Here is a 25,355-nt window from a genome sequence, read left to right on the forward strand (position 1 = left end):
TATAGCTGCACCATATTAGAAGATTATAATTTTGTCCAATTTCTTGTCATATGATACAAATCCTTTGTCTATTCTTGCAAACAAATTTTAATTTGGACAAATCTAGATCATAAATTACTCCTAGCTGCCAAAAGAGAAATAACCCAATTTACTACATAGCATTGGATGCAAATAAATGAGCAATTAAATCTTCCTTAAAAATGGTGACAATGTTTAGTATAAATTCTTCCCAATCCTATTGTTGTTGAGTCACCTACACCATCATCCACAAACTAAAGATCAAAAGTCTACTGTGCTAATACTTTGTAAGCTTATTAACTTTTCCTCTTTTAATTTGTTTCTACACCTCAAAATTCAAAATTGACCTTTTTTTTAATTTTATATTTCTTGTAGGAAATTTCTCTTATTTTGTCTGCAAAGATGAAGGCTAGCCACATACTACCAATTGTCATTGTCCTCCTTGTTCTCTCCTCTGGTACTTATCTGAGTTCATTAGACTAATAGTTTACTAGCTTTTATATATATAATAGAGAAAAAGTCATGAAAGATGAGAGCAAGGATGAAACATAACTCAACTGCTGTCTAAAAGCTTAAACTCAAGAGAATGAGGGTAATTATTTTCTTTTATTTTATATGTCACCCTACATTTTGTCTATATGATTAGTAAAGGCAATATAGTTTTACTTTGAATAGTGTCTCCCATTTGTTAAGAAAAATACCAACCTATATCATACTGTGTGATAGAAAGATACAGTTAGAGAATGGAAAAGAAATAGGGTATTATTTGTAATATTCTTGATGGCACAGTAATCGTAATATGTTTGTTTGTTTGTTTTATAATAACAGGCATGGTAGTTGAGATATCTGGGCGTGTGTTTTTCCCCCCTGAGCACACTTGTTGGAAGACCATCCAAACTGGGCAGTGTCAAGCGGCGGCATGCGGCGCTGCATGCCTACAACAAACACAAGGCAATGGTGTCTGCAATGGTGCAGATTGCCGTTGCTCCTACTACTGCGATGGACCTCCGAATTAAGATTTGGATTCATTTTAAGCAGTCATTATGTTGATCTAATAATCTACGTGCTGAAGCCAGAATAATAGAATATGATATTATTTTTATGCTTTCTTTCCTCCTTCTCTGACTCTTTTCGGCCATTGTAATGGAGAAAAAAGAAATATCTGTAGTCACAGCTTTTGTTTAACTTTGAGCGATCAAAGACTGCATCAAGCCTAAATTTAGTCAAACCCAAGTCGAATTCTATTATTAAGTTGGCATGAGAACTATTAATTTCTCTCTCCCGAACGGGTAAAATTAAATGATATTAAATAAAATTATTTGAAAGAATCGGTCATATCAATCGGAAGTACCGATCACCTTTTTAAATTAAAGAATAAATTAACCATATTTTATTAAGAATCGGTCATAATAATAATAATAATAATAATAAACTGATAGAAATTAACACTCCTATTATTAAGAAAATAATTATAAAAAATAAGTAATAAGAAAATACATGATTCTAATTTTTTTATTAATTAATCTAGTCACATGTATAAAATATCTTATATACCCTTTAATTTATCATCATATGGAAATTATTTTTTACTAACTAATGGGTTAGTATCGAATTCCTCGTTCAACTTTCCTTTTTTTTCTGATAAAGATTTGAAGTCTATTGACTTCTTGGGCAGTAGTTGACTTATTTGTATGAGGATATCGAAGTTTGGATACTTACTGTAGATGTTCTAATTTATTTAATAGTTATGATACTTGTTAATTAAAAGAAAGTGGAATAGTATTGTTCTTCCTATCATATGTGCAAGATTCGAACTTCCAAAACCCATTAAAGAGCCCTCCTACCATTTCTTAGGAACTTGTGAAATTATTAATTTCAAAGCCACAATTGGCAAGAAGTTGTACTACAAATATATATATATAGCTACAATAATTCAACCAAGCAATTAATTAACCCCACCAGCACAAGTTCAACAAATACTAGAGGATGTCTCGATGCTAATTTATACTCTAGAAGTAAAAGTTTGCATCATATTAACCTCACACCTGAGCAGTAGTTTAAGATTTTACTAAAATCTTTTCAAATGTTATATGTGTCATTATTTTTCTCAATATATTATTATTTTCAGAGGATCTATTGAGTTCTTTTAAAAATATTATTTTGTCGAATAAATTTAACTAATCATAATTAAAACTAACGTTATATTTACGATGAAATAAAAGCTTATTATGCAAGAAAAAAAAATTTAACAGATATTTTATTCTAAATTTCAAGAAAGAAGAATATTTTGATTAAGTACATATATATTTTAAGTTGAACAAAATCATAATATTTTCAAATAATATACTAACAATTAAGATATGTTAAACATCTTTAGTTGCAATTATGTTAAAAAAAAAGTCGACTTTAATCCAGTTATCGAAATAGTAAGCACCTACCAAACCACCAGTGGTCTTTGCACTCTTCCCCACTGCCATTAACTACTCTGCAATAGAACAGTTGCAATGCATTTACTACTATTCCCTTTCATCTCCACTATATCAACCTCCTCTCCTCTTCATTCTTCATCACTCTCTCCCTCTAAATCTCTCTCATGGCCACCGCACTTCTATCTCCCGTGATGCTCTTCTACTACTCTCTACTTCTATCATCACTATTCTTTGTTTCTAGAGCTCATGAGGGAGTAGTCCAAGGCAATGCAACTGGAGGCAGTGATGCCCAGAGAGAGTTGGTCCCTGCCATGTTCATATTCGGAGACTCTCTGATCGACAATGGCAACAACAACGACCTTGCCTCCTTTGCTAAGGCTAACTACTACCCCTACGGCATTGACTTCGCCGGAGGGCCGACGGGGAGGTTCTCCAACGGCTACACCATTGTAGATGAGATAGGTGAGGACGAAGAGCTCTTCAAGTTTGCTGCATTTCTTTGAGTTTAGCATTGGGGTCGCATTTCATATTGCAGGCATGTAATTAGTCTTGTATAGTGTTTAGTGTTTGAATGTCTTCATGTCATGCCTTTAAAACTTGGTCTTTTGATCTTAAATCTAATATATATATATGTATATATACACAGCTGAGCTTCTTGGACTGCCTCTAATCCCTCCTCACTCCCAAGCCTCTGGAGAAGGCCTTCTCCATGGTGTCAACTTTGCCTCGGCTGCTGCAGGAATCTTGGACATCACAGGCCGAAATTTTGTAAGGATATAAAGGAAAACAAAGTTCCTCTTTTGCATGCTTATTTTTCTTAATTTCGTATTTGTGTTCTGTTCTTTTTATATTTAAATTGATGAAAAAAAATATATATTTCTCAGTTAGAAGTTTTATGAGGTACTTACATAAAATGTCTGCATGCAACGGTGCACAGGTGGGTCGAATACCATTCAATCAACAGATCAAGAACTTCGAGGCGACGCTCGATCAGATCACCGACAGCCTGGGAGCCGATCCGGTGGCGGACGCCGTAGCTCATTGCATCTTCTTCATCGGGATGGGAAGCAACGACTACCTCAACAACTATCTGTTGCCTAACTATAACACCAGGAGCCAGTACAATGCAAACCAGTTTGCTGACATCCTTGTTCAGCAGTACTCCCAGCAGCTCACTGTAAGTAAATAGTATATGCATGCCAACATATGTGAGTTTCCAAGTTGATCTCAGGAATCTTATGCATGTTAAAGGCTGTAAGCTAATCAATGCAAAATATGCACTTACGATGGTAAATTATATATATGCACTAGTACTAGCTTTTTTTTCCTTTCTTCTTTCCTTTAGAGCTTGTACAACCTTGGAGCTCGGAGATTTGTGATCTCTGGAGTAGGATCAATCGCTTGTATTCCAAGCATACTTGCACAAAATCTTCAGAGCCGTTGCTCGCCCGAAGTTGACAATCTCGTACTCCCCTTCAACGCCAAAGTCAAGTCAATGCTCAACTCCCTCAACGCCAATCTCCCCCATGCCAAGTTTATATACGTTGACATATATCGATTGTTCAACGATATCCTCAGAAGCCCAGCATCTTATGGTAATTAAGTTGATCTATCTTTTGTCGATCATTTCCTTCTTCTTTTTTTTGAAAATCCTTTAGATCGCTAAGCATGATTTTATCTAGGAAAATATTTCTCGGGGTCAAATCTTCTATTTTTCCCTCATAAATTATGCCTACTGCTATTTTTCGGCTTGCATATTTCCAGAGCAATCCTTTTAAATGATAAAACTACCCTCTTAAGATTTAATAGGATGAATGAGTCTAAAAGATTGAGTACGGGTATAATAATCATTTTACTTATGTTTGTTCTGGTAATTGTAATCGTTGCTCTATAAATATTAGTTCCTTTTGGTAAATGTCATATTTAATCATAGGCGTAGTGGTGCATAGTGCTAATCAAATGCAAACATGAAACTTTAGAAGTACAATAAAAGGTATGGTAGATTTTTGAGGGGCACAAATAATAACTAAGTAATTTCTACAATCTAACACTCAATTTCCCTATTTCATTAATTACACAATGGAAAATATTAGAGCACTCATAAATAATTTCTCTCTTTGAGCGATGGAGTACAAGGGGTTTATTTACAGTACAATGAGAAGAGGAGCGTCTCACTTGTAATAGAAAAATATGTACAACTACTAAGAAGAGTGTTGTTTTATTGATTGTTATTTATAAGTAATGTAGCAATCGACCTTAATTCCTCTACCTCAACAAGCCCTAGTATGACTAATAAAGTTCCTATGTAAGAAATGCACTCTCTACTTCTAAATTACACTATCCAATGATGAAACCCTAACCCTAATAGAAGTATATATATATATGCTTGAAAACTTTGTAGGATTTAGTGTGATCGACCGCGGTTGCTGTGGCATCGGGCGCAACAGCGGGCAAATAACATGCCTTCCCTTCCAGACTCCATGCCCAAACAGGAATCAGTATGTGTTCTGGGATGCCTTCCACCCAACAGCAGCAGTGAACATCATCTTGGCAAGGAGGGCTTTCTTTGGCAGCACTGATGTCGTCTACCCCATGAACATACAGCAGCTGGCCAAGCTAGAGCTTGAGCCAAATTAAATTGAAACTCTCTCTTAGCTAGCTTGTGATCATAAGGAGAGATAGTATAGTATAGGCTTGGCTTGAGAGAGACGAGCAAGTGAAGTTGGTATTACTACTGCATGTACATGCATGCGTGGCTAATGTACACTTTAATTTACCATGCAGCTAGTTAGTTACATGGAAGTTAGTTAATCCAAATGCATGCAGAGAAACAAGTCTCTCTTAGTTTTTTGGTTAACTTATTTCTTCTCCCTTCACTGTTTGATTTCAATTTGCATTAAGTTTTAGGGAAAAATGACATCTCTCTTAGCTAGTTGTACATTGTTTATATCAATAAGTAATCTTTAGTTCTCAGCCTCAAATAGTATGCACTTATGATGAGAATTATCCTCCACAAATTAGTTAAATCTATAAGAAAAATTCAAATTAAAGATTCATACAACAGTAAACACAAGCTTTTATTATAGGTTTCTTTTGCATGTATACCCTTTTAAATTCTCTTATTTATGTATAAATACCACCTTAAAACACTTAAATTTGCATAGATACTCATAAAAGTTAAAATAAGAGATCATTTTTTATTCATTTAATAGTGGACCAAAAACACACTTATTCTCTTCTGCATACTGCTATCAAAATTAGAGCAATTTTGTCATTCCATACAAAGACAATAGATTTTGAAGGGTATTTTCATAAATACCAAATTTGGGGTATACACCAAAAAAACCCCTTCTATTTTAAACACATATATATATATATAAAATGAGTGGAGGGTTGTGAGAGAGGGAGGAAATGACGAGAAGGTGGGTTTCGAAAATTAAGAAATAAAATTGAGACTCTCAGCTTGGTCCCGTAGCTCAGTTGGTTAGAGCGTTGGTCTTATGAGCCGAAGGTCGCGGGTTCGAGCCCCGCCGGGACCAATCTGGACAATAATGGAATGTCTCAGAACTTCAACTAAAGGTAGGTAGAAGTTTCTAAATTTTTTCCCCACACTGCCGAGAATTGTTGATTGATGTTAAATTTTTTAGCAATAGCACGTTTCTTAATTATTTTCTAGACAAAAGATCAATCATCCCTCTCTGGATACAAAGATATTAAACTTCAAGATTTAGCTAATATTAAGCCACCTAGTCTAGGCTTTAAGTTGTGTGTTGTCGAATTATTACTTCAAACTAAACACTGCTGAGACATTGCTCCAAGCTGTAGCGCTGTCGATTTGCTCCTCCAAACCAACTGCAGCATATAGTAATCAATCGAGTCAAGTTGTTGAGCTAAACTACCACCGATTACATAACAATTTTTCTCAACAATAATTATTTTGGACTGGATTTAATCTTACAATCTTTTTGGTTGTAGAGAATAGTACCTATCAACATTACTAAAGTTAGTTGATAATAGCATATATCTTGATACACATAGGAAATTAGCATCAAGCCTCAAAGACACACAAGATGCGACGAAACTAAGGCCAAATGAGAAATAGACAGTGGAGTCGATGACAAAAAGGAGGTGGCCGGAGGAAAGTAGTGGAGACGAAATGGAAAGCTAGCTACCACATGGTCTGCAACTAAGGGGATGTGAAATCCATAGAGGGGAATGTTTGGCTTAAGATGACCCTTGGTGAGATGGTGGTCACAAAGAGAAAAATGGAAGAAAACAAGATGGAGAAAACAAGAGGAAAAGACAAAAGACATGGGATGGGATGGCAAAGAATGACAAAGAGACGAGAAAGGACGACGGGGATTGACGGAGAGATGACGAAAGAGATGGCAAGGAGAATGGCAAGAGGAACAAAGAAAGGGGGAGAGAAAGAGAATAGTAAAGGTTGAGGGGAGGAGAAAGTCCCTCCCCTTCACCAAGCCGTTTAGTTAGGAGAGGACGAATTTTAATATGGATTATATGACCTTTTACATGAAAACTATGTTAAAACTACATATCATTTTTACTCGGATCAAATTAACTACTAATAAAAGTAAAAACAAAAACCTCTTACAAATTACCCGCTGAATCTCACAACTATAATGATTTGGTTCTTTCCTATATAGCTAAGAAAGTAGACCATAAGTCATCCAACTCACCCTCACCTTTTTAAGACTACCGAGCCCTCTCGAATTATTTCTATGATAGAAGTTTTGAACGTAGACCTTAGTACAAATCTTTCACTAACTGTAGATCTCTTGTTCGCTAAATCTTGTGATGAATTGCTTCATGTGATTGATTGTACTAATCTCTTCAACTCTTGAAGTTTGACGAATTTGTCTCAATAAATTTTGAGACAATGACTTGTATTAATAAACGATGATAAAATGATCAAAAAGAATTCTTAAGCGCTCAAATTTTATCGTCTTTGATCGATGAAGAACTCTCTTATATATAGACCAAGCTATTTGAACACTTATATAGGTAAATAGCTATTCTGCTCTTGGGCATACATTCGAACGCTAGAGATATGTGTTTGAACAAATGAATGGATAGTTGAATGCAGAGTTTTTCGTTTATATGCCTTTGGATATTTTTTTTCATACTACAGCAGTCATCATGACATTATCTGAGTGCTTTAATTGTGATTTTAAAATCATTTCAAACACTGCAACTTTAAAATTAATCTTTCACTATAATATTTTTTATCAAATATCTTATAATTTATAAGTAGTTTTTATTAATTAATATAAAGTTAGTTAAATTTTGAATTGTATTATGCGGTTCAATGGTAGCAAGAATTTAGTGGGACTTAGGGACAATATTTGTTAACTTTTTATTTATTTGTCTATTTCCCGGTGAGAAACCTGTTGCGCTTGCATGGGTTATATATACATATATATACCATATTGTATGAGTTTTATATATATAACTAAAGTTGTTGGAACAGATAAAACAAGCAAATTAGAAAATCTTGATTTCCTTTTCCTATAACCGATATGTTTCACAAATGGCCCACCATCCTAATTAATGTGTTCAATATTAATTCCTTCCTTATAACAAAGAAATAAAGCAAAATTAGAAGAACCACAGAAGAATAAGAAGCATAAATCGTAGCTAGTACTGTTCAAGGGCAGAAGGTCTTGCCCATATTACCAGCACCTCTATGGCTAGGAATAGTGAAGTGCCTCAAGATTCCCTCCTCCTGCATCATATACCCTTCGCACAGCAGCTTCTTACTGAACTCATCCTCCACGTACCTATTCACGTCATGCACAAACACATCGGTGCTCCTCCCCTCCGTCCTCCACCTCGCCGCCATCCCCGCGGTGTATATCGCCGCCATTCTCCCCGGCGCCTCCGGTTGGTACCCGGTCGGCGCGTCCACCATGATCACATCCCACTCCCTCTCGTACACCACCTCCGGCAGCGACCTCAACGCCAGCACGCACCTCGAACTCCTCACGTCGCCCACTGTCCTGCACGCTGGCAGGCCCGCCATCCCCAGAAGCTTCTCCGCGTCGCGCACCTTGGTGTCATACGTCACGTGGTACGACTCCAGCGTCGGGAACTTGAGGCGGAAGGTCTCGATCCAGTCGCCGTCCTCCTCGAGGAAGACGGTCCGGCCGCCGTAGTTTAGGGCGCTCCACATGGGGCTGTCGTGGCCGAGGCCGAACACGAGGAAGTTGCACGGGGATTTCTCCCTGAGGACTCGGGCTGTGATGTTGATCTCCTTGACCTTTTGCTGGGGAGTGATGCTTGAGGTGGTGTAGTGGATGATGGTATCGGCGATAAATTCTGGGATCTTTGTGCAATGGCTGCTGCTGCTCTGCCTCTCTGAGTAGTTGTTGGAAAGTGGAGTGCTTAATAGATTGTTTGATTTGAGCATGAAGAAGACAATGAAGAAGAGGAAGAGAGCAATGAGGGTGCGCTTGAGATAGAAGCTGCCTTGGATCTTGGACCTCATCGGTCTAGCTTTGGGTGATCAATGTAATGGAGATTATGGAATGGAAGAGATATATCCAGGGGAGGTTAAGAGACAAAGAGAGGCATTCATGTTGTGTGCTTTTATAGATAGATAGATAGAGGTTAATTTAGAGGTACTGCATGCACGTTTGCGTCCTACCAGCAAGAATTTCGTGCAACTGAGGCTGAAAATGATCGATCATGCATGTATATATGAACAATGCATCTGCGAAGGCATCCAGATTTAGATGTGACTACTTCGTGCATGCTTCTATGTTTGGACTTTAGACGACCAACAATTAGAGCTAGCCCAGCAACTAAATTAGCTTAATTTTACATTTAACATAGAGATAAATATATAGGTTGTGCTTGTGAGCTAATTTAGTTGGATCTAATCTTAAACTTAAGGTGATATTTTCTTTGATTCCTAAATATATAAAGTTATTTTCTGAGGAAGGAGCGTGCTCTCCACTTCTCATATTGATGGTTTATAACATAGACATGCAGACCACTACTTCAGCTCTCACTAAGATCGGATTGCCTGCATCCCAGGTTGTTGTACTTGACTTGGCTCCCTATCTGGCAGCCGATAGAGCTGCCAAATATTCTGGTTGTAGAAAATCCCTACATTCCGGAATACAGACAATCTTCTGCTCTTCTTACGTCGACCCAATCATGTATGTATCTTGCTGTCCTGTGCTCGAGGTAAATGGGACAGGATCGTGGTCGAGTCGGACGCTGACTCCATCGATCATAGAGCTGCTGAATGAGATTGGGAGAATAACTTCTTATAGATTGTGGTCGGAGAGTGGAGCCCTTTCTGTCGGATGAGTTTGAGCGTATTCTCCGGCACCATAGGTTGGACCTTAGTTTTGACCGAAAAGTAATTAAGAGTATTTTATGAATTCCACATTATATTTTACCTATTTTGATATTCACATTTTATTTTTATTTTTAAAGATTTTATAAGTTGATCTAGTTTTTTCTCTACAATTCTCGTTTAACACCTTAATATTATTTTAACTAATTAATATCGATTAAATTATTAAAATATTATCACAACTATTTTTCTCCTCTGTCCCTCCTCTAAAAAAGGCATAAGTAATTTAGATATTTATAAATTATTTTATATATTATATTAAAATATTTTTTTACTAGTATAGTTTAAATTAACGAGGATATTAAATAAAAATTATAAGAAAAAAGTAGGGTTCGGGTTACAAAAATCTCAAAAATGAAGTGTGAATCATAAAAAAAATAAAATGTAAGGTGTGATTTATAAAAATCTCTATAATTAACTACCAACTTATTTTCATCTCTTTAAATAAATAAATAAATAGGCCGCGCCAAATTCATAGCTTCACAAATGTAATCATGAAAAGAATTAAAACAAACTATTAGATTTGTCTTTTGATGAAATTTTTTGAGAAAACGTGATTTTTTTATGTCAAACAAGCAACTAAGGATTGGAATTTAGTGCATCATCGACACACTGATTATGTGCATTTAACAATCATCTTTTTAGTTTGAAGTTTCGATCATTTTCAAATTTCTTTTTCATTTTTTTCAAATTAAAAAAAATAATATTTCAAAGAGAGACATGCAGAATCTTAAAAATTAGGACTTTCAAATTTCTAAAATGAGTAAAAAAAAAATATCATATTTAAATAAGTTTACTATCATTGACTAGCAATTAGGATAAACTAGATGTAATCGAATTTACTACCCTAATTAGAGTTATTAATATTTTTACCATGGTAATAAATAAATTAAGACATATTGCTCATGTTACCAAATATATCTTATGTGATGCTAGGCAAAATTAAAGTTATGCCACACAATATATTAAATACATACTAAAAATCAATGAAATGGAAAGTGATAAAGTTAAGTAACCAATGCAAATTTTAAACCTAAAGCACCGGTCAATCATCATAGCCATATATATTCTTTCTACTAATTTAATGGCTTAATAGGTTATTGGGTTCTAGATATTGTGGTGATCCAAAAAGGCTAAAAAGGGTCCAGTAGGCCACGGGTCCATTCCGTCTTCATCTTCCTCATGAAGGTGAGGAGGAATAAAGGGGGATGGGTAGAATCAAGTCTCGCCGAAGACTCTTCCCCCCCTTACTGACGGAGTATGGTTGGCCAGAATCGACGAGCTTGAAGTGGTGAAGCTCGTCGACCCTTGACGTCGCCAGCCGAAGGGTGCGGCGACGGTGTCACCACCTCAACGCTAGCGGCCACGGCCACCTCCCTTTCAGTAAACCGCAGAGGAAAGAGACTCAAGAGGCATTTTAAAAGAGTCCTCACAAAGAGGGAAATGGTCTAGGCAAATAAGTTTCGGTCGAGAACATCAGAACCGGAGTTGAATCCGGCAGCCGCTGGTGGAAGGCCACATGGCGCAGCCTCCTCCCTATGGGCCCCGATAACCCAAAGGTGGGTACTGACGAGTAGATCTTCACCTGAGGAAGCTCCTCGCACAGGCAAGGTGATGGCTTGAGGTCACCGGCCAGGGTATTTCTTCGACTAACTGAAAAGAGGAATCAGCTAATCATGGCTAATTAAGGCATTAAAACGAAATTAGACTTGCGAGTATATAGATGACCGACCGGCGATTTGGATGGACTTGTATCCTTGCTTCAGCGAGGCTCTGACGGTCAACTCGGGTCGTCGAATAGTCGACGAGGGTGGCGGCAGAGATAGGAAAATAAAGAGAAGAACGAGAAGTAGAAGAAAAAGAAGAAGAAAAAGAGAAGAGAGGAAGGGTGCCATCGCGCTATTCCACCTCAGCTCGGTGAGGAAGACGAAGGCGTGTTAGCGAAACGGGTCTTCTAATAATTGCTTCGAATTAAATACGGTTGAGATCTGTTTCAAATCATTACATTATTAAATTATTTTTTCAAACTAATTATATTATCGAGCTATTTAGTAATTAACTAAATCGAGCTAAGCTAATAAACCATCAACGACCAAATAATTTCTCTATAATATTATCCTTCTTTGCAAAGACAATAATATGCACTTAGAGAAATGGCATCTTAGGTTCCATCCAATGTTTTCAGACATCTCCACCATTGGCCCACTAAATTTCTTTTAACGAATCCATTCGATTTTCGTAATGCCTAAACTTTATATTATGTTTCCACCAATCCCATTAAAATGACAAAATTTTAGAATGTAATCAAGAGTGAAAATTATATGTATTATTAGAAAATTTGTATATGTGCATATCAATTTTATATAAACTTTGAGCTGAGATTTAAATAAAGTCCACGTATTATTATTAATGATGAATTAGTAGTAACTTAATATTATATATTTACTATTTAAATTTATAAAAAGATAAATAAAAATTAATTTTACTACCGAATTAACTATTTGTCTTCATATTGATAGACAATATGAAGTACCAAATTTCACTTCATACCGGTTTAATCTAATTTGAATGGTTTGTTATCACGGGTCGGGTTGAGTGGATTCGAGTAAAACCTCTAACCCGCCTATATGGCCTATATTACTATACTATCCAACTCCCTAAACCTAAATCCTGCTCTTCTCCTCAAATCCTTGCCCGAAGCCTTGCGCCGTCGTCTTCGCGTCGCTCTCTTCCTCGTGCAGCGGCGACGAGGGTCAACCCGCGACTGAGGGCAAGCTATTTGTTTGCAAATGATCTTTTTATAGAAGGAGAGAAACCGAAGTCGCTGGCTTTGATTCGAAGAGTCTCTTCTTACTTCGTGGGTGCTACGGAGCTGAGAATAAGGTAATCTCAAAGGCTCCTTTTCACACTCCCACTTACTATGATTTTGTCTTCTGGTCTCCATTTGCGGTCCTTAACGAAAATTTCTCAAATTTAACAACGAAACGCGAGAATATTATGTGAGTTTTGCCGTTAAAGTTTGGCGGATCTCTTATTTCTGTCGAAATAATTTTTCAATTTAGTGGATAGTTTCTTAGCAATCCAGTTTCTTGATTTGGGATGATTGTAGCAGGTCGATTGCCTAATTAATGTTTGCTTTCAGTTCTGTTTCTTTACTGTAGTAGGGCTGCTACTTGCTATCAATCACAAATCTTGTATGGGTCTTCGAATATAATGGGTTCTGAAGTTTTCTGCTGCACGGTATATCTTTGTATCAATAAAATGTAATTTTCTGGAAATTCTTCTCTTTTAGGAGCATTGTTTTAAAAAAATAAAACACTCTCACTTTTAAGTTTTAACGCCTAGGCTCCCGTCTAAGATAGAAAATAACTAGCCTCTGCTTAGACGAGCGCATTAGCATCGAATCACATTTTAATATGTAGATTGATTCTGAAATTCAAAATTATTGTACATGTTGATGATTTAGTGGATTCTAATAGATTATTATAGTTCTTAACAAGAATGCATTAGTATATGTATGTATTAATTTTAACTTCTTCCATAATTATTGTTATTTTTAATTTTTTAATTTTCTAACCATCATGATTTCTGGTTGCTCGTCTAGGCACCGCCTAGTGCCTGCCTAGGAACTACATAATCCCTTCTCCGCCCAATACTGCCTACTATCTTATAAAACCATGCTTTGGAGTGGATCTTGCTAGCTGATCTAGTGAATTTTCTTTTCTCCCAAAGTTTAACGTCTATATAATACTGATTAATATCGTATTTTGTTGCTTAATTTGGTAGTTAAGTTTGCATATAGGATTTCATCTTATTCGTGTTGTTTAGGCAGGTTAAATATATCATATTGATTAATTATTCGTGTTGTTTAGGCAGGTTAAATATATCTTATTGATTAATAATTGTGTCTTACTTTGAATTTATGTGCAGTTGGTTTATGTAATAAATTTGATTCCGACATTGGATATTGTTGATCTGTTTGTTTGCTGAAATTTCCTGACTTATTGTTAGTAAAAATTCAAGACTCTTGAGATGTGAGTTCTATAACATCACAAGAATCATTACTGCAGAACTAGTACTTTCAGTGACTGAATATCTAATTTCATGTAATAGTGAATAAAGCTTCATTATGTTCTAATTTTTTTATTGATTCTAATAGAGAAATGTCAACGAATGCTGAGGGGGGAAGGAGCTATGCTCGGAGAGACCTGCTTAATAAGATACAGTCAGAGGTCCAAAAATATTGGGAAGAGAACAAGGTTTTTGAGGCTGAACCTGGCAGCAAACCCCCTGAGCCAGGTGAGAAGTTTTTTGGTAACTTCCCTTACCCTTACATGAATGGCTTGCTACATTTGGGCCATGCCTTCACCCTCTCCAAGCTCGAGTTTGGTGCTGCCTATCACAGACTGCGTGGTTGTAATGTTCTCTTGCCCTTTGCTTTCCATTGTACTGGAATGCCCATCAAGGCCTCTGCCGACAAACTTGCACGGGAGATAAAACAGTTTGGGAACCCCCCTGTGTTTCCTTCCATGGAGGAGGAACCAAGCAATGAGGTTGCTGATGACAGCAATGCTGAACAGGAAAACATTGCTGCCCCTGATAAATTTAAGAGCAAGAGGTCCAAGGCTGCTGCCAAGTCCAGTGGAGATAAATATCAGTGGGAGATTATGACAAGCTTTGGTCTCTCAGATGATGAAATTGCTAAATTTCAAGATCCGTATCACTGGTTGTCTTACTTTCCCCCTTTGGCTAAAGAAGACCTTAAGGCTTTCGGACTGGGATGTGATTGGAGACGCTCATTTATAACAACTGATATGAATCCATTTTATGATTCATTTGTTAAGTGGCAAATGAAGAAATTGAAGAACATGGGAAAGATTGTCAAGGATATGAGGTACACAATCTATTCTCCGTTGGATGGCCAACCCTGTGCAGATCATGATAGGGCGACCGGTGAAGGTGTTCAGCCACAAGAATATGTCCTGATTAAGATGGAGGTCATCCCTCCTTTCCCCTCAAAGTTGAAGGCCCTGGAGGGTAAGAATGTGTATTTGGCAGCTGCAACATTGAGGCCTGAGACAATGTATGGACAAACAAACTCTTGGGTGCTGCCTGATGGGAAATATGGGGCTTTTGAGATTAATGAGACTGATGTGTTCATTCTTACACAGAGGGCGGCATTAAACCTTGCTTATCAGAAACTATCCAGGGTCCCAGAGAAACCGACCTGCTTGCTTGAGTTGTCTGGATATGATCTGATTGGTTTGCCAATAAAATCTCCTCTTGCTTTTAATGAAATTATATACTCGCTCCCCATGCTCACCATATTAACTGATAAGGGTACAGGCATAGTGACGAGTGTTCCTAGTGACTCACCAGATGACTTCATGGCATTGCACGATTTAATATCAAAGCCAGCGTTAAGGTCAAAATATGGAGTCAAAGATGACTGGGTTCTGCCTTTTGAGGTCATACCTATTATTAACATCCCTGAATTTGGGGACAAATCTGCAGAGAAGGTGTGCCTTGATCTTAAGATCAAGAGTCAGAATGACAAAGAGAAACTTGCAGAGGCTAAAAGATTGACATATTTGAAAGGTTTTACTGATGGTACAATGCTGGTTGGAGAGTTCAAAGGGAAAAAAGTTCAAGAAGTGAAGCCACTGATAAGGAGCAAACTTTTGGAGTCTGGCTTGGCAGTAATGTACAGTGAGCCTGAGAAGAAAGTCATGTCTAGATCCGGGGATGAGTGTGTTGTGGCTCTCACAGATCAGTGGTACATAACTTATGGTGAGGAAGAATGGAAGGAAAAGGCAGTGGAGTGCTTAGAGAATATGAATACATTCTGTTCTGAAACACGAAATGGTTTTGAACATACACTGAGCTGGCTGAATCAATGGGCTTGTTCACGGTCTTTTGGACTAGGTACTCGTCTTCCATGGGATGAGCAGTTCCTTGTTGAATCACTTTCTGATTCAACCCTTTACATGGCGTATTATACAATTGCTCATCTATTGCAAAATGGTGACATGTATGGATCAGATACATCTTCATTCAGGCCAGATCAAATGACAGATGAAGTATGGGAGTATGTCTTTTGTGGTGGTCCAGATCCAAAATCTGACATCCCTTCTACTGTACTAAACAAAATGAAGAAAGAATTTGAATACTGGTACCCCTTTGACATCCGAGTATCTGGGAAAGATCTTATCCAAAATCATCTTACATTTTGCATCTATAACCACTCAGCACTTCTTCCCAAGCATCAGTGGCCTCGTGGTTTTCGTTGCAATGGGCATCTTATGCTAAATTCAGAGAAAATGTCAAAGTCAACTGGGAATTTCAGGACCCTTCGCCAGGCTATAGAGGAGTTCTCCTCTGATGCCACTAGATTTTCTCTTGCAGATGCTGGTGATGGTATGGATGATGCAAACTTTGTCTTTGAAACTGCAAATGCTGCAATACTGAGGCTTACTAAAGAAATTGCTTGGATGGAAGAAGTATTGGCTGCCGAGTCATCTTTGAGAGCAGGCTCTCTGTCTACTTATGCTGACAGAGTATTTGCCAATGAAATAAATTTCGCAATTGTAGAAACCGAAAAGAGCTACAACAGCTTCATGTTCAGAGAAGCTCTCAAGACTGGGTTTTATGACCTTCAGGCTGCTAGAGATGAGTATAGGTTTTCATGTGGAGCAGGAGGTATGAACCGCGAGTTGTTATGGCGATTTATGGATGTTCAGACAAGGCTTATCACTCCTATCTGTCCACACTATGCGGAGCATGTGTGGAAAAACATCTTAAAGAAGAATGGTTTTGCAGTAACTGCAGGTTGGCCAAAGGCAGATACCCCAGACAACACTCTAAGAATTGCTAACAAATATCTCCAGGACTCTATAGTATTGATGAGAAAGCTGCTCCAGAAGCAAGAATTGGGTCCCAAAAAGGCTAAAAAAGGTGCTCCGGCTCTTCCAACACAAGAAAACAAGCTGTCAGTAGGTCTGATATATGTCAATGAACAATATGATGGTTGGAAGGAAGAATGCTTGAAGATACTCCAAACTAAATATGACAGAGAAAGTGCTTCCTTTGCTCCTGACAAAGATATTCTTGAAGCACTAAAGTTAAGTTCTATTGGACAGGATGCCAACTTTAAGCAGATTCAGAAGCTTTGCATGCCTTTCATCAAGTTTAAGAAGGATGAAACGAAAGGTGTTGGTCCCCAGGCTCTGGATTTGAAGCTGCCCTTTGGTGAACTCGAAGTTCTCCAGGAGAACTCCGATTTAATAAAGAGGCAGCTGGGTCTTGAACATGTGGAGATTTTGTCCTCATCCGATGACTCTGCTCGTCGTAAATCTGGCTCATACATATCCTTGCTAACTCAGAATCCTCCATCTCCTGGAAGTCCTGTTGCAATCTTCCTTGGCAAATCAGAGTTCTCTACTATTGGAGCTCAACATGGATCTTAAGCATCATGTATAGTGCGAACGGTCTGTTATAAGGAGGATAACAAGGTGATGTGCCTCATATTTTTGGACTAATAGGAGTTTCTAGCATTGTTTTGCTTTCCCACAGAAACAAATTTTCTGCTTTGTTATTTATGGATTTGATCTGTTGTCTTGTGTGAACATTGCAACTCAAATGTTATTGAATGTTTTTGTACGGTAGTTATGCTCAGTTGTTATTTTTCTCCTGTAATGTAATCGTTTTAATATAATAAAGCTCTTATAAGAAGGTTACTATAATATGATCAGTTGCCTAGCATAATCTGGGGGCCTGAGTTTGGCCAAGATTTTACATCTTTTTGAAATGATTCCTGTCCAGTTCCAAGATTGTATTGTAACCAATTGATTAAGAGCAATCAGGCTTTTCGCTCAAACGATCTACATGCTCATTTATATGATTGTATTGGTGGCATTTAATTTGCAGTTTAATATGGTATACAAGTGATAAAAATTATAGTATGCTTTCAAATTTTTTATTCTTCTTTTTAATCTATTTAAAATAATATTAATTAGATTTTAGATACACCGCGGTGTCAATTAATGAAACTCAATAGAATCCTAAATCAATCTTTTCGAGCACACACAGGACAGGACCCACAGCAAGAAAATTTACACGATAGACAATCATCTGAGTAGAGAAAGGAGAAGATGACTTTCAAACAGAAGATTGAAGCCATATCATCGAATCTCACCCCAAGAGAGGAAGTAATAAATCTATGATAGATATATTAAATATATGTGTATTTTTGTCGTATAAAATTTGATATTATTTTAGATGTATTAAAAAATCTATCTAATTATTTATAACTTTGTCTCTATCAAATTATTTTAAAATATAACAAAAAAAATTAATAATTACAATGCTTAAGTTGGAAGTATACAGAGGCTTTATAGAATTGAGTCAAACTATTAAGGGTAAAATATAATTAACCCAAAATGTTAGAAGTTATCATCACTCATAACATGAAATTTGTAGTCTAATCCTACAAATAAGAATTAGGGAAATGGATTGAAAAAACTCTATTTAATTTGTTTTAGATATTATTTACATCTACCATATGAAAATTTATTATTTCTTTTAAAACATCCTAGGTTAATGTTTATATCGACAACCGTTAACGAAACATAGAATATTCTATTGATTGTGAAGATAAGAAAAAAAAATAAAAACCCTCAACTTTAAAATATAGTGCACCATTTAATTTTATCTTAATTAAAAAAACTTATTCAATGGTATTACAGTTATTTTTCACCTATAAGCTATCTGAACTTATCTATAGAATAACTGACATATAATAAAATTAATGACAGGGTGTTTTGGAGAAATTTAAAACAAAATGTAGGTGTTAAATGATAATATCTATATAGTAGGCAGTAAACAATAATTAAAGCAAAATACAAGGTGTTGTTATTAGATTTCCCTAGGGATTATGTCACATTTATTTGGGAATAAATAACACACTTATTCTCTCTCAATTTTTTTAATCTCGTGCGTAACACGTGCAGCATGACTCGGGAACAAGTGGATCGGTGGTGGGACCGATGTGTGCCTGGCTGGCCGAGTCAGCCACCGAGTGAACCCGAGTTGGAGTTTAACTCAACTCGGATCTCTCTCAGAATCATTCCTTTGTAATGATCCACTCGTTGGTGAGTAATTGATGTTGGGTTTTTCTTTTTCTTTTTCTTTTTCTTTTTTTAATAAATCTTTTTTGGTTGCTGTTAGGTTTGACTGCATACGAACGAATTTTATGTTACCTAGAAATGCTACCTCTTATTTAATAAATATAATTAAAGTCATATATTCGAGTACTAATATCTAGTACAATTGGATAGGTAAAGAAATATCACAGTACAACATCTGGATCGATCCAGATATACAGGACTAATAGAGATAATTAAGAGCTAATTAATTTGTGGTGAGATAATTAAGCTATAATTTAGAAGAAGAAGAAGACGACTTTAAATAGTTGTCTGGGGATGCGAACCACAAGCTTATCTCTACCTGCGGTGACCGCACCTACTACTACTCTTTCCTCCATTCTCCGGTCTCTCTCCTCGATCCTCTCATCGTTTCCAACGACCCCCCACCTCCTCCCTTCTCTAAAGATCCGAAAACAAAGGGAGAATCTCGAGTTCTTCGGAGGAGTAAAGGATGGACGTGTGGGCTCTCAATCTCAAGAGCGGCGGATTCGTTCTCGGATCCCCTAGGAAGTACGATATATCTCTGCCGGCGGCGAGAACGACCTCCTGGTGGAGGGTCGCCGGCGGGGTTAGGGTTCCGATGGTGGGAAGGAGGAGGATGAGGGGGACGGGGAGGGAGAGGTCGCTAGTTGTGGTGGTGAGTGCGACGGGGAAGAAGAAGAACCATGACAACCCTTCTTCTTCGGGTAACGTTTTCTCTTCCCTTTTTGCATGATTTGGCATTTGGGTGTCGCCTTTTGCAGTAATTAAATCCCCAAATATGGGTCTTTTACGTGGATTTTGGTGAGGAAGATTGGAACTCTTTGATTATGACGTGGCTGGAAGAAAAGAAAGAAGTTTTTGTTTTTCTTTCATTCTCTTTTTGGATGTCCTAATGGTTAATTTGAGTTAGTTGTTTGTTAGATTGAATAAAGGCATAATTTTCTTTTTCAAATTGGTTTGGAATTCTAGTTCGTACAATCTGCTCTGTTGAAACTTCTTCCTGGTTTCATAGAGTTTGATAGATGAGCGGATGAGCTTTGCTTCTTGTATAAGCTTCTGCAATGTGAGAAGTCTTAAAGCACCTCTTTTGCTGATTAGGACTGTGTGAAAGGTTTCCAAAGCATTTGTTGGCTACTTGATGACTTTTATGTCACACTCTTGCATGTGGTTATGTTATGCATGAGAGTTAGATCATAGGGGAATTCTTTAGGTGATCTTTTCTTTCTTCTGCGTGTGAAGTCCAAAATATCATAATGATCAAAGAGTAAAACTTAATAACCACTTTTGATATAATTTGCTGATTTCATAGCTAGTGTGAAAGCCCCGGTTATGTTTCTGCTTTCTTGACTTCCAACTTCTTAAATTCCACTTTTTATTTTTTTTGTTCTATAAATGCAATTTCTTACTTAATACTAGTAAAGTGATCAATTTTGTAGGAGCAAGCATTCAGCAAAAATGTCAACCCTTTTTTATCTTATATACTTTCATTCCTATAGTGAAGAATAAGATTATGTTCATCAAAGAAATCTGTTGGGTCTGCACATAAATAAGCCATATTTCTGACGTTTTGAAGTTATAGAGCACACGCTTGTCAGTTTCCTCTATTCCTTTTCTCAGAGGCATTGTTTAATTTCTAACTGAACATTTCAGAATATTTTGATATGGCATGCATAAGTTTGGTTCCTGTATGTTGTTTCGGATCTTGGTTTTGCATTATAGATAGTTAGTTCTTATTTTCCTTCTAATTTGAAATTTGATTTGAATACTGCAATCATCACTGACAGATGCATTGCTCCGAAGCAACCTTCATGTGTTCTCCAGTTTCATTCTTCTTATGTCTTTCTGAATTTTGATCTTTTTCTTTATCTGGCAGCCTTTTTTCTTGGCAGCTTCTTCAGTTCCTGAGGTTGCAAGTGTATTATCTGGTGTTCTGGAATGAGTTCACCCTTTGCTTTGTGGCTTTGCACAATTCTTATGCATATGAATTGTGCCATAACTTCTAACTTAATATCCTTAATACAGTTAAATGGTAGATTGTAATTCCTTTTAATTATTGGTTGGTGAAGTTTCTATGCGAGAGCTTGTTTGCAGGTATAGTACAAACATGTGGGATGAGATCCACCCGTACATTCTTATACTTAGCAAACTTGTTTTTGAACCTACATCCCAGTACCACATTGACATGTTGAATAATGTAAGCACCTCTATATGCTAAAGACAAGCATTAGCTCTTGTTCTTCCTTAGATTCTTCTGTAGGTTTGACCAGTGATGTCTATAAATTTGATACTACTTAGTACACTCCAATAAATGGTTCAAACCCTGTTGGAAAACAGGCAGTATCTCTAACCTATTTAAAGAAAATCATCCAAAATGAAAGGACCATAAACAACCCTATAAAAGAAGAAGACTGATCTTTCACTGAAAAAGATAAGATAAATATTAAAAGAAAGCCAGACTATTATTTTAGCTTATGTTTCACCATTTTTTTTTCTTTTTTGGTCTTCATGATACTGTTTCATTTGTGTTGCAGTTTAAGCTATACTTTTAATAAAAAAAAAAAATCTTTTTCTTCAGGTTGTATTAAATAAACGATTTTAATTCCTCACAAGAGTCTGAAAAGGAACGATTTAAGGATCATTAAAGTAGGCTCTGGAAGCTTTTGACTAGAGTGTCAAACCTGCTTTAAAGTACTTATTTTCTTAGCTCAAAAGCCCAAACTCACTTTATAGGTACTTTTCCTTTCTTTGTGTAAGTAACTTCAGATACCCTGATTCATTAAAATATGTAACCTCATGTTTTCTTGTAACAATAGGTAAATGATGATCATTACTGGGATTTAGGCAGCGTACTAAGGTCTAGCACTTTCCTTATCCAAGATTCCTGAGTAACCAAGTAAATCTAATAAAGGCAGACAAGGAGGATTTCATCGGTGCTTGTGGGTGTGCTTTTCAGTCAGAATTATTATTAAAGAGAAGTATGGAAAAGCCATGCTGGATATCTTCCTTCTTCCTTTTCTTCTCGTGACGTTGCTCTCCCTGAGAACCCTCTTTTGCTCCTTTGTCTTTTCTAAATTAGTTATTTTTTAAGTCTCCCTCTCCTTTGTATTGCAGCTGTTTTATGCTGTTTATTTGAGAATATCCTGTATCATGTACATTGAAGTTGTTTAGCTATAGGTACTCATGTGAGTTTTGGATGAGCCATTCAAGTTGCTGGTTATAGGTGCCCATATCATTTACCTTTGAAAATTTCATATTATATTAAGAAAGATCAGAATCAGAAGATGGTTGAAATGTATGTATATAATGGAGTCATGAATGTGACAAATTTGAGGAAATTAAAATTGAACTTCTTTAGGGCTGGAGGCCACATTGCCTTCACTAATGTTTATGAGGAAAAAGAGTACTTCATTAGTTCTTTTTTTGTCAGTGTGTTGGCGCTGCAAATCTATTATCTTTTTGAATTTTTATGTCCATACAAAAATAGCCCCTTTATTGCACCATCCAATCTGCAATTTGATTTCCACACTTTTGAATTGCATGTTTATTCAGAAGATTTGAACTGAGTCTATGAGAAATATCTCAAAGATGGAAATTGCTGCTGACTTTTCCTGTTAATCTATTTTCTGAAATCGAATCTTTTTGTTGAGTGACTTGCATACTTTTTGATTCGGATGTTGGAGGCAGTGCCAAACACAAGTTATTTACTTCTGCAGGAAATGGTGATTCATCTATTCCTCAGGAAGATTCTCCAGAGGGAAGAAATCCAGGGAATGACAAATCAAAATCCGACTCCAAACACAAGTCAAACCACACCTTGTCTGACTGGAGAGATTTTAGAGCAAATCTTGTAGCTTGGGAGCAGGTTAGTTCAGATTGAATGATCTCTACGATGCCTTGCTAGATGACTTCCTCTATTGCAACTGGTGTTACATTTGATCTCATGCTATGTTTATAGGATTTTGTGATGCATGTTATTGACTTATCATTAACCAAGCCAGCTTTGGGATTGCCTAATTGACCCCTGCACAACATATAATTTAACGGAAGAATGATATTTTTATTTTCCCTGGATCTACCCTCTTCTAACTTTAAAATGGAAGGGGAAATGACCAAACATGTCTGCTACCAAATACAAATAAATTTATGTTGAAATCTTCGAGCTGATTTGCTTCTTCTCATTGAAGATCTTCAATATTTTGGTCCTCTCATTCACAAAGAGGATGAACTTTTTTTGTTGAAGTATCAGAACAAAGAAATTGTCTAGATCCATATTAGGAATGGTTTATCCTCCCTTCTTCCACTCTGCCCTGAAGACCGTTCTGTTGGAGCCAACAGAAATCCTATCCCAATACTAAAACTGACAGGCAATTTCCAGTACCCACCCGCCTGCATGACAAGATCTGAGGTCAAAGAGGGGGCAGTTTAATATCTAAACAACCAATGATCCCACCCTTAGGATGATTGATCATTGCAATTTTTCTTCATTTTAAATAATTAGATTATTTAATCCATAAATTAGTAACAATAGTATTATACATAAGCATATTTTGCTCATACTTTTGGTTTGCAGTGTCTATGCAAAACTATTTAAAGAAGAATTTATTGTGTTCCATACTTCCATTTCAAGTAGGTAACGGGGTAGAGTCCTTATATTATTAACTGATTGGAACTAACAAGAGTGTATAGTGCACAGTTTATGACATGGTATCCAAAACTTAAGCATCTACAAGCTGAAAATGACATAGTTGATATCTGATTTCTTACCTGATATTTAATTTTCTAACGTTTAATGATGCACCCTCAACTTAGCTCTTTTCTTTTTAAAATTGTTATTACTCTTGGTTTATAATTACCTTATACAATGAATAAATTTTCAATAGAACAACTATATGAGAACTGTTATTTTACCGAGTTATTTGCTGTCTCCTCTTTAAAATTTAGCATGTGTCATGCAAGTGAATTATTTGATAGGACTTTTTAAAGCTGTTGCTATAGGTCACCCATTATTTTCCTTGGAAGGCCACTGAGAGTGGAAGACAAATAGTCGTCTAGTTCACTGTATTTCATTATTGTTTCAAATAATACAGTGGTTACAGCTATATCTGTGTACTGGGTTTTTTCTTTTGTTTTTGTAATCAATTTATTGTAATTTTGAGAAAACTTCTCACTCAGGAGCAATCACTGGATTCTGATGCTCTTATCAAGGGAACAGCCTCTAGTGAGCAACTGCAACGCCTTAGTACAAAGTGGGCCCATCCCATTCCGATGCCAGAAACTGGATGCGTGCTAGTTGCGACTGAGAAGCTTGACGGGGTCAGCAGTTTCGAAAGAACAGTCGTCCTCCTTCTGAGACTGGGATCCAGAGACCCCAGAGAGGGCCCATTTGGTGTCATCCTTAACCGCCCACTGAACAAGAAGATCAAGCACATGAAACCATCAAACTCCGACTTAGCAACAACTTTTGCAGACTGTTCTCTCTACTTTGGAGGTCCCCTTGATGCCAGCATGTTCTTACTGAAGACAGGTGAAAGTTCACCAATCCCAGGCTTTGAGGAAGTCGTCTCTGGTGTATGCTTCGGTGCCAGGAACAGCTTAGAAGAAGCTGCTGCCTTGGTCAAGAAAGGCATTCTTAGGCCCCAGGACTTCAGATTCTTTGTAGGATACGCAGGATGGCAGTATGATCAGTTGCTAGGGGAGATTGAGTCGGATTATTGGGTTGTTGCTGCATGCAGCTCGCAATTGATAACCGGGGCAGCGGCTGATTCTTCGAGCTTGTGGCAGGAGATTCTGCAGTTGATGGGTGGACAATATTCAGAATTGAGCAGGAAGCCGAAGCAAGATAGCTCTTGAAAGTTTCTTGTAGTATCATGCAAGGAGATTACATCTATCATTTGTACAGAAGTGATTAAAACTGAACAAACAGTAGTATTTTTTTTAAAACTTTCTCTCCTTTACTATTTCTGTTAGAGTTCAACTTGTTTGATGTATCTATATCTAATGCCCTATCTGTCAAAATAACGGTGCTTTTCCTAGTGAATGATGTAGAGCTCTCTGTACTATGAGGTTAAGACGACATATTGCGGTTGATTCATTTTATGTATTGAAAGAGAATTATCTCGAATTCAGCTAGGTATGTAATGATCAGAACTCTTTATTCACTCAAAAAGTGGAAAAAGAGTTGGCTCTTAAAAGATTGCAGTTTTGAATATTATTTGTTGTCTGATTTGGAAGTTTGTTCGACTTCATGGGTTCATTGAGTTAAGAGTAATTCAAGGGCTCTCGATTCATTTTATGAGCTCTGCAATAGTGATTCATGCAATACAAGTTAAAGAGTAATCC

General features: G+C 36.9%; 4 protein-coding genes and 1 non-coding gene across 5 annotated transcripts; 4 read left to right on the plus strand and 1 right to left on the minus strand.

Annotated features, from left to right (window-relative positions):
- The first annotated feature begins 2,625 nt into the window (after nucleotides 1-2,625).
- On the plus strand, nucleotides 2,626-5,188 carry LOC140769088 (GDSL esterase/lipase At1g71691-like). Its single transcript, XM_073109648.1, has 5 exons — nucleotides 2,626-2,909; nucleotides 3,094-3,215; nucleotides 3,385-3,624; nucleotides 3,793-4,042; nucleotides 4,849-5,188. The coding sequence occupies exons 1-5, from the start codon at nucleotides 2,639-2,641 to the stop codon at nucleotides 5,082-5,084; spliced, it is 1,119 nt and encodes a 372-aa protein (XP_072965749.1). The 5' UTR covers nucleotides 2,626-2,638; the 3' UTR covers nucleotides 5,085-5,188.
- A 724-nt stretch (nucleotides 5,189-5,912) lies between these two features.
- Nucleotides 5,913-5,986, plus strand: TRNAI-UAU (transfer RNA isoleucine (anticodon UAU)). The gene has a single exon. It is a non-coding gene; the product is annotated as a tRNA-Ile (tRNA).
- A 2,126-nt stretch (nucleotides 5,987-8,112) lies between these two features.
- On the minus strand, nucleotides 8,113-8,952 carry LOC140768425 (glucuronoxylan 4-O-methyltransferase 1-like). The gene has a single exon (XM_073108690.1). It carries the CDS (start codon nucleotides 8,950-8,952, stop codon nucleotides 8,113-8,115), a length of 840 nt encoding a protein of 279 aa, XP_072964791.1.
- Nucleotides 8,953-12,508: 3,556 nt separating this feature from the next.
- On the plus strand, nucleotides 12,509-17,495 carry LOC140768138 (leucine--tRNA ligase, cytoplasmic). Its single transcript, XM_073108269.1, has 2 exons — nucleotides 12,509-12,714; nucleotides 13,991-17,495. Exon 2 carries the CDS (start codon nucleotides 13,995-13,997, stop codon nucleotides 17,295-17,297), a length of 3,303 nt encoding a protein of 1,100 aa, XP_072964370.1. The 5' UTR covers nucleotides 12,509-12,714; nucleotides 13,991-13,994; the 3' UTR covers nucleotides 17,298-17,495.
- Nucleotides 17,496-19,327: 1,832 nt separating this feature from the next.
- Nucleotides 19,328-25,075, plus strand: LOC140768434 (uncharacterized). Its single transcript, XM_073108699.1, has 3 exons — nucleotides 19,328-19,720; nucleotides 22,730-22,878; nucleotides 24,189-25,075. The coding sequence occupies exons 1-3, from the start codon at nucleotides 19,486-19,488 to the stop codon at nucleotides 24,864-24,866; spliced, it is 1,062 nt and encodes a 353-aa protein (XP_072964800.1). The 5' UTR covers nucleotides 19,328-19,485; the 3' UTR covers nucleotides 24,867-25,075.
- The last annotated feature ends 280 nt before the right edge of the window (nucleotides 25,076-25,355 follow it).

Source organism: Typha angustifolia, chromosome 10 (genome assembly GCF_048772165.1).
Source record: "Typha angustifolia cultivar Huaian chromosome 10, ASM4877216v1, whole genome shotgun sequence".
Classification (NCBI taxonomy): domain Eukaryota; kingdom Viridiplantae; phylum Streptophyta; class Magnoliopsida; order Poales; family Typhaceae; genus Typha; species Typha angustifolia.

Coding starts and splice junctions, on each gene's coding strand:
- LOC140769088 (XM_073109648.1), top strand. CDS start 2,639: ATGCTCTTCTACTACTCTCTACTTCTATCATCACTATTCTTTGTTTCT. Junction 2,910..3,093: donor CACCATTGTAGATGAGATAG/GTGAGGACGAAG, acceptor ATATATACACAG/CTGAGCTTCTTGGACTGCCT. Junction 3,625..3,792: donor AGTACTCCCAGCAGCTCACT/GTAAGTAAATAG, acceptor TCTTTCCTTTAG/AGCTTGTACAACCTTGGAGC.
- LOC140768425 (XM_073108690.1), bottom strand. CDS start 8,952: ATGAGGTCCAAGATCCAAGGCAGCTTCTATCTCAAGCGCACCCTCATT.
- LOC140768434 (XM_073108699.1), top strand. CDS start 19,486: ATGGACGTGTGGGCTCTCAATCTCAAGAGCGGCGGATTCGTTCTCGGA. Junction 19,721..22,729: donor TGACAACCCTTCTTCTTCGG/GTAACGTTTTCT, acceptor TTACTTCTGCAG/GAAATGGTGATTCATCTATT. Junction 22,879..24,188: donor ATCTTGTAGCTTGGGAGCAG/GTTAGTTCAGAT, acceptor CTTCTCACTCAG/GAGCAATCACTGGATTCTGA.
- LOC140768138 (XM_073108269.1), top strand. CDS start 13,995: ATGTCAACGAATGCTGAGGGGGGAAGGAGCTATGCTCGGAGAGACCTG.